At 59.9% G+C, this 7,908-nt stretch overlaps 3 protein-coding genes across 3 annotated transcripts; 1 reads left to right on the top strand and 2 right to left on the bottom strand.

The window, feature by feature from the left end:
• Nucleotides 1-838: 838 nt before the first annotated feature.
• BXZ73DRAFT_79750 (acid protease) lies at nt 839-2,326 on the top strand (the record flags this gene model as incomplete). Its single annotated transcript, XM_048023156.1, has 6 exons — nt 839-1,017; nt 1,073-1,392; nt 1,490-1,620; nt 1,675-1,902; nt 1,953-2,191; nt 2,257-2,326. The coding sequence occupies 6 exons, from the start codon at nt 839-841 to the stop codon at nt 2,324-2,326; spliced, it is 1,167 nt and encodes a 388-aa protein (XP_047875064.1).
• Nucleotides 2,327-2,656: 330 nt separating this feature from the next.
• BXZ73DRAFT_91634 (aldo/keto reductase) lies at nt 2,657-4,173 on the bottom strand (the record flags this gene model as incomplete). Its single annotated transcript, XM_048026050.1, has 9 exons — nt 2,657-2,809; nt 2,864-3,041; nt 3,094-3,153; nt 3,214-3,325; nt 3,432-3,600; nt 3,656-3,801; nt 3,859-3,962; nt 4,025-4,044; nt 4,108-4,173. 9 exons carry the CDS (start codon nt 4,171-4,173, stop codon nt 2,657-2,659), a joined length of 1,008 nt encoding a protein of 335 aa, XP_047875063.1.
• A 2,000-nt stretch (nt 4,174-6,173) lies between these two features.
• Nucleotides 6,174-7,142, bottom strand: BXZ73DRAFT_51426 (uncharacterized protein; the record flags this gene model as incomplete). Its single annotated transcript, XM_048020627.1, has 6 exons — nt 6,174-6,245; nt 6,305-6,341; nt 6,397-6,531; nt 6,672-6,839; nt 6,929-7,038; nt 7,095-7,142. The coding sequence occupies 6 exons, from the start codon at nt 7,140-7,142 to the stop codon at nt 6,174-6,176; spliced, it is 570 nt and encodes a 189-aa protein (XP_047875062.1).
• Between the last annotated feature and the right edge of the window lie 766 nt (nt 7,143-7,908).

The raw sequence follows: 7,908 nt of genomic DNA, 5'->3' as shown, positions 1-7,908 counted from the left end.
CGGCTGAATTGGTAATTCGGACAAACACTTCATCACAAGACTTTTCACGTGACATGCTTACCGTGGCACCGGCGTCTACTGTTTATGGCCTGCTTACGTTGGCGTCTCAGTGGCGCCTTCAACTTCAATGCAACTGTCGTTGTGTTGAGCTCACACTCGTCTCCTGGAGTCTCCTTTGCGTGGTTTTCAATCCCTTCGCATTTCGACTCATGCGATAATTTGGATCACAGTCCCACTCCGTCAAACCCGACTCGGAGGCCAGCCCCTCAGTATTTTAACCAGGCCTTCATGCAGGCTGTCAGAAGTTAGAACGGGACTGATATTGTGCCTGTCACTCAATGTAAGCACTTACCGGCAGTCCCGTCAGGGCCTAGATGCTCACACGGAGGCTTCTATGTTCTGCGACATCGTCCGTACGCGCATTCGATATGGCTACTTGCGCCCTGTCATACATGATCGCTGCTGTGCCAGGTGAGCTGTGCTGTGTTTAAAGCTGAATGGCAAACTCACGCTCGCTCCTCCTTCTACCGCTGAAAACAGCCGTCGAGCCCCTCGAGTAGTCGATAGTAGCGCAAGTATTCTCTAGCTCATAACCGGCCAGAATGTTGTATCACTACCTCACCACGCGGTTGTTGTGGCGGACTTGCCTAGTGGCGCTAGTTCCCGACATGTCCGATCTCGATGCGCATCTATCCATGTCCCCAATGCTCGCCTCGAATCAGCTCGCCTTCCCCGCAGCCTTCCGGCCGTATAAGGCCCGCCCGCGCTGTTTCGAAACAGCGGGCACGGTCATTTCCGCCCTCTGCTCTCCCACTCGCTGCTCGTCGCTGTACCATTCATGTTTTTCAACGCCATTCTCCCCGCTCTTTCCCTCACTCTGCTCTCTCAAGCCACTCCTATTCCCGAGGCCCGCCCTCTCGGCGTGAACATCCCTCTCCACAAGCGTGGCTCGCTCACCACTCCCCACGGTGTCTTCGACCATGCGATGGCCGTCAAGCACGGCGCAAGGATCGCAAAGTATGCATTCTCTACCCCCCTGCTTTTTCGTTCATCCAATGTATCCACACCCCAGCAAGTACCGCAGGAACCTGATCAACATCAAGGCGAACACTGGTCACCTTCCCGATGGCGTCGAGGCGATCCCAGATCCCAAAGTCGCTGCCCATCCCCTCAAACGCGCCGGCGTTCCTCTCACGGACGAGGACCACGACGTTCAGTGGGCGGGAAAGGTTGCCATTGGTACGCCCCCGACCACGTTCCTAATCGATTTCGACACCGGCTCGTCGGACCTCTGGGTTCCGTCTTCTGCATGCACCTCCTGCGGTTCCCACAAGAAGTACAACCCCGCAAGATCCTCCACAAGCTCGAAGAAGAGCGGCACCTTCGAGATGGGTACGGCGACGGCTCCTCTGCGTCCGGCCCCATTTACACCGACACCGGTCAGCGTGCACCACGCATCCCAACGAAAAGTGCTAACGCCTCCGCACAGTGACCGTAGGCGGCATTAAGGCGACCGGCCAGTACTTCTCCGCTGTCACCACGGAGTCGTCTGAGTTCACAAGTGACGTCGTCGACGGCCTCATGGGTCTTGCCTTCCCGCAGCTGTCCAATCTTAAGCATGTGAGCGCCAGCGACTGACTCGTCCCCGGTCGCTCCTGACTCCGCTCCCGCCAGAAACCGTTCTTCAACACCGCGTTCTCCCAGGGCACCGCCAAGCAGAACGTCTTCGGCTTCAAGCTCGCCACGACCGGCTCCGAGCTCTACCTCGGCGGCACCAACTCCGCGCTCTACACCGGCGCGCTCGAGTACCACCCCGTCTCGCCCTCGTCCCTCGGCTTCTGGCAGATCACTGGCGCGAGCGCGTTCGCGAACGGCGCCCGCGTCGCCTCCGGCTTCCAGACCGTCATCGACTCGGGCACGACGATCATGTACGGCCCCCGGCCGCCGTCAAGGCGTTCTACGCCGCCGTCCCGGGAGCGAAGGTCTTCGACGCCGCGAACGGGCTCTACCAGTACCCGTGCGCGCGCGCGCCGAGCGTGGCGTTCAGCTGGGGCCCCACCGGGAAGGCGTGGGCGGTCTCGAAAAACAACTTCAGCCTGGGAGTGACGAGGGCCGGGTCGACGTGGTGCGTGGGCGCGCTCGCGGGCCAGGACTTTGGGCTGGGCTCGAACGTGTGGCTTCTGGGCGACAGGTGCGTTGTCGACGTCGTCTGACAGGAATTCCTTCGGGTGTTGAGTTTGGGGCTCCCTCCAACAGCTTCATGAAGAACGTGTACACCGCGTTTTCGTTCGCTCAGAACTCCGTTGGGTTCGCTAAGCTGAAGTGAGGGAAGGATTGATGAGTAGAAGATTGTGTGTTTATGGCGATATAATGGGTTTCAGAGTCATCTCGAGCAGCGCGGCTGGAGACATGGCCGGCGACACCTGAGAAGTAGCAGCAGGCGGGAATTGTCAGCATGATAATTTAATGGAAACAAGGTTCGCCGCCCTTTGCGCGGCGCCCTTCGCATTGGGGATCATCTAATTGAGTTCGGTGTCTACAAGGTTCTTTCCACGCAAGTACAAGTTGGTAACGGCAGCTACGAGAAAGAGACGACACTCGAAAACCGCTCTCCATCGTCCAGCACTTCATCCGTGTTTCTAGCCCCCGCAGCATATCACGCCCACAGGCGGAGCTTCTCGGCCGGCACACCGTCCATGATGCGACTCCCCTTGACGCCCTTCTCGAGCACCTTGCTGATCTCCGCGAGGTCCTCACCGGTCAGCTCGACGTCCGCCGCAGCATGTTCTCGAGGTGGCGCGACGCCGACCTGTGTCCCGCCGTCAGCCGATCCATTCGCTCACGTTCCGCTCGAAAAGAACACGCACGAAGTTCCGGGGATGGGCACCATGTGTGGCCCGAGGTTGAGCACCCACGCGAGCGCGAGCTGCGACGCGGTGACGCCCTTGCGCACGGCGACCGCGCCGAAGGCCTCCGCGATCTCCGCGTTGTGCGCGAAGGCCTCCTCCTGGAAGCGCGTCAGCTTCCGCGGTAGTCTCCGGCTGCCGGGTCCGTCAGCGGGGTGAAACGTTGTATGTGTACGCGAGGAGAGACGTACCGGGGATGTCGTCGACACTCTTGATCGTGCCGGAGAGCAGGCCGCGGCCGAGTGGACTGTGTCGTCGGCGCGTTTTTCAGCCTCACAGGGTGGCGAGAGAAGCGGAGGGGACGTACGAGTACGCGGCGATCACGATCCCGAGCTCTTGCGCGGCGGCGATCACCTTCTTCGTCTCTTCCTCGTACGACCACGCGCTGACCTCGATTCGACGACCGAGACCGGGTGGATCTGCGGTTCCCGGCGACGCCGTCAGCACTCCGACCCCGAGCCGCATCCCGGAGCGATTGGACGTACGGCGTGGGCCTTGCGCAGCGTCGCGGCGCTGCACTCGGACATGCCGATGTGCGTGAAGTAGCCTCGGCCTTGAGCGCGACTACGGTTCCGAACGCTTCATCGAACGGCACGTTCGTTGGCACGCGCGCCATCTGGAACAGGTCCATCTTCTTTCCGCCGGGCGCGAGCGTCGCCGCGATCGTCGTCACGCTGCGACGCAGGTTCTCGGGCTGCGCGTGAAGTCAGTCGGCTTGCTGTTGCAGAAGTTGAAATAAAAGGCAACACGCACGAGCCGTCGGCCTTGACCGAGTTGGGAAGCATGCCGCCCTTGACGGAGAGGAAGGAGCGGGGGGCGTACTCAGGGTACTTGGCGAAGAAGCGAGCGACGAGCTCGAGGTTGGCGATGCTGAAACCATTGCCGTAGAATTCGCCTAGATGAAAGGGTGGGAGCTTCAGTGGTGAGGACAACGTTGCGGAGAGAGACGAACCGGTATTGAGGTGCATTTGCGCTCCCTCGGGCAAGGCGTCGATTCCCATCTTGATCGCAGCGAAGGCGGTCTCATCGGGAAGAACGTCGGACGGGTCGCGGGTGCTGGATGGAAAGGGGAGATAATCAGCCAACAACTTGAGAGTGCCGTGGTATCCTGTGCGCACCTCATGTTCATCAGACCGTGCTGTCATGAAGGGTGTAGGGTGAGCGTTGGCCTGGGAGGGTTATGAAAATTGCGGTTACTCACCCCAATGCGTCCAATCGTCACAGTGGTCTCTCCAAAGCCGAGCGTGGCGGTCTTGGAAGAAGGCATTGTTGCTTATCGAGTGGTTGAGGTTGGGTTCGAAGGAAGAATATGAGCCTAGAAGGGAAGAGAGGTGAGGATGCTCTGGAGCACCACTGGGTCCCTTTATACTCCCCAGCGACCTATACCTCCTGTCCATGCCAACCGTCTCATTCAACGTCGTCCAGCTGACTGCGCGTTCGTCGCGGGTTCTGCAAACGCACGGTAGGTGGGTCGCCTGCCGCATCGAGTATCCTGTGCTGACCTCACCGTCACCCACTCGCACACCGCCGCGCAGCGCTACACGACCCCTGGAGCCCACCGCGAGGGTTCTCAACTCGGTACGCAGCACGACCATCCGCCTTCCCTCCCTCCTGCAGCTCCTTCACTGGATGCTTGCAAGTCCTCCGTCCTTCCTCGCGCTTCTCCCTCATCCACCTCCTCCGACATCCACTCTTTTCCTCCCCGCGCCTTGTCCACGCTGCCACAACACCAGGCCCAGCCGCTCCCCGCCCACACGCGCCATCGTCTTGCCCACAAACCCCATCCGTCGCGCTCTCGTTCAAGTTCCCGCATCTTCAGCGGCGTCTTTCCGCTCGCGTTCACTGCTGCGCCGCACCCTGCCGTCCTGAGCTTCTGTCCGCGCATTGACGACCTTACCCCGTTCAGTTCGCGTCCGCACAGCTCCACCGTCTCCCCACACGCTACACCAAATATTGCAGGTCCCTCCGCGCCGCGATCCGCACACTGCTGCTGCTGCTGTTGCTGCAATAGCTTCCGCGCCCAGACAGCAGTCACGCGTCGCGTTCGACGTCCGTCAATGGTTTCCGTCCACGAACATCGCCCCGCCTCTCCAGTGCGCCGTTGCATTCCACCTCCCGCCGTCCTCCTCGCACCTCACCCTACTGCCAAGATCATTCGCGCGCGATGCATGTGACGTCTCCCATCCTGTCTCGCAGAAGCTGCTCGCGTTCAGCGCCCAGCCCGGACGTCAGGATCTGAGTTGAGAGAGGCAGGCAGGAGCCGCCGTAGACAGCCCGCGTGGAGACAGGCTCGTCCGTTTGTTCGAGTACGCCTTTCATCCTTTCTCTGGCGTTTTCCCCCTCGTCTCCCTTGCCTATCGCATCCATCCAACTACGCCCGCGCATACGCTGTACGAAAACGCGCACCTCAGATTCCGGCTCCCCAGCGCCGCCACCCTCCGTATCCTCCAAGTCGCCATCCGGTATGTCCCTCGCCGCGCCGCAGTTCGACCGGACACCGCGCCCATCCGTCCGCATCGACGTCCTCAACGCACAGTCGCGCCTCGTCCTCGCGCGCGCGCCGCCTGTCGCCCAAGATCCGCGCTCGTTCGCTCGCGCTCCGCCACCCCGCACTCCCACTGGCCCCATTCTCTTTCGCACCGTTCCCCCTTTCGCCGCCGCATCTCCCCATAATTACCCTCGCTCGAGCCACCCTTTTCGCCACTGACGACTTTCAACCCCCTGTTTCTCCGCCCCGTACTCCGTCACCTACGTCGTAGAGTTGGTATTTTGAGAGGGCGAAGACAGACACCTGTTATTGGTGAATGCCCCGATTCTGCTATGGTGGATGGTGTCTATGGAATATCCGATCACCAAGGGGTCTTCGAAGGATGTGGCCGAGGCATGATGCTGGTGAAGATCTTGACCTCGTCTGGACTTCGAAAGCAATACTGATGGCCTTGCTGGGGAAGACCTATCACGTCTACCAGCTGCTAATCAGGCGCATACAGCCATCTCAAACCCGTTGGGGCTCGACACGGGACTACAGATAACGAATAGGCAACTTTACAGCTCCTGAGGAGCACTTCGATGCACGTTCGGCCGAAGGGAGAGCGCTGCATCGAACGTTCTTCGCTCAATGTCTTGCGGAGTCGTCACAAGCCTGTATTCCTAGCGTGTCCACGACTGCCTGGCAAGCTTTTCAACGGGCTGCGCAGAGAGGGAGACCTGACACACAGGATCAAATCGAAAACCTCCGATAAATTAATGTACAATACAGGTGCTTGTCTACTCCCTCTGGACGAGCGCTAGTAGACCGAGCCCGCCCAGCAACGCGTATTTGAGCTGTGGGAAGTCATTCTAAACAGGAAGCCATTGTCAGCATACACAGGGATGGCATGGCCGGTCGCTGGACTTACCATAGCAATGGTCACATAACCGACATACGGCAGGAACCTGCACGATGAGGGAGTTGAGCAGCTGGCCGATGACCGAAGCGCGTACAACTCACCCTCGAACCTTCCCAACGATGTGTTTCCTCTCTAGCCACTCCAGACCCTGGTAAAGTTCCAAGTCGTCGATGTGGTTGTTGTCGCCCTTTGTGAGAAGTAGCTGCCGTTGCGCGAGGGGACTTGCCGCCACGAGTCTACACCACGCACACCACAGTCAGTCATAGTAACGAGATGCCACGAGACCAACACAGGGGAAAAGGACGAAGAGGCCATTTCGAAGGGTCGCAAGGGGGAGGAGGAGGGAGCGCAGAAAGACAAGAAGATATTGGCGCACCCTTTGTGTGCTGAAACCAGATCATGTGTCTCCAGCACGCGATGGACAATCGGGATGTCTGCGCCCGGAATCTTGTAAACAGTGATGTCGCCCGTCTTATACAGCTGGTCTGAAGGGTTGGTGAGGAAGAGGAGGTCGCCGCGGTAGAATGCAGGCTCCATCGAGCCACTGCGGCCGCAAGGACGAACGCATGAGAGTGCTACTCTAAAAACAGATGGCGCCCGCACGCGCGCACCAGGCAGAGCTGAGAAACGCACCTGAGCACAACGACGATAGGGCTCTCTGTGTTCGTGACGAGCCCGAGCCCTTTCCAGATCATCAAGCCCGAGGCGAGGACGGAGACGAAGTTGAGGATCTGGAGGAGGACCTGGATACCGGCGCAGCGTCAGTGCACGGCGCGCGGGGAGTCCTGGAGCAGCGCACATGACGGAAGCCGAGTCTCCGTAGGGTCTTGAGCTCTTCAGAGAACATGGTGGAGGGAGGAAAAGCGAGTATAGCTGGGACAACACACGTGGCGTGCGTCCTCGGTCGAGGACACGTTCGCAGACGCTCGACTGACGCGCCCCACGTCACGCGTCGCGTGCGTCTCTTATGTACTTGCCCCACGCTTACCACGTCCCTGCCCCAACAAGACCACCTACACGGCACTCGTGTCTGCACATGGTGTCTGTGGATGGCCCACGGACAGAAGCATCCAGCGCATGAGTAATATCCCTGTACATAAGCGTAATGTATAAAGTCAATTAATGATGAGCCAAAGTCCGCTGTATTCACGTCTTGGCGGCCCAGCAGGTGAAAAATATCCAGCGTCTGTGCGTAGCCACCTGTCCCTCACGGGATATCAGTTTCCCAGACTCGAGTGATCCGGGGGGCCGTGCCGAGTCTCCTTGACTCAAAATCCCACCCACCCCCAACTATTAGTTAAACTACAGGGTGCTTTCCTTACAGGGAAGTATTCGACGCCTCTACTAAGTATGGCATATGTCCAGTCTCCCCCTGTATGTTTTCCCCGCCCGGCCCCGTGATGTCCCGAGTCCCGACCCCTCCGCCATCAGAGCCCCGCCCCTCCTACGTCATTTCCCGCGCCGGCGCCGCGCGCTCTGCCGACTACCGCCCCATCACTGCCCCGGCATGCCTGGACACCGGCGCCCCATGCCCCACCACCCGTGCTCGTCGTCCCCAACAGCGAGCTCGCTGTCCCTACACCCTGCCTCCCGCTCCCCTCCGTTTCCCTCCG

The sequence above is a fragment of the Epithele typhae genome (genome assembly GCF_022376455.1).
Source record: "Epithele typhae strain CBS 203.58 chromosome Unknown BXZ73scaffold_48, whole genome shotgun sequence".
NCBI lineage: Eukaryota > Fungi > Basidiomycota > Agaricomycetes > Polyporales > Epitheliaceae > Epithele > Epithele typhae.
The sequence above is the reverse complement of the archived record's forward strand: the minus strand, read 5'-3'. Positions and strand labels throughout refer to the sequence as shown.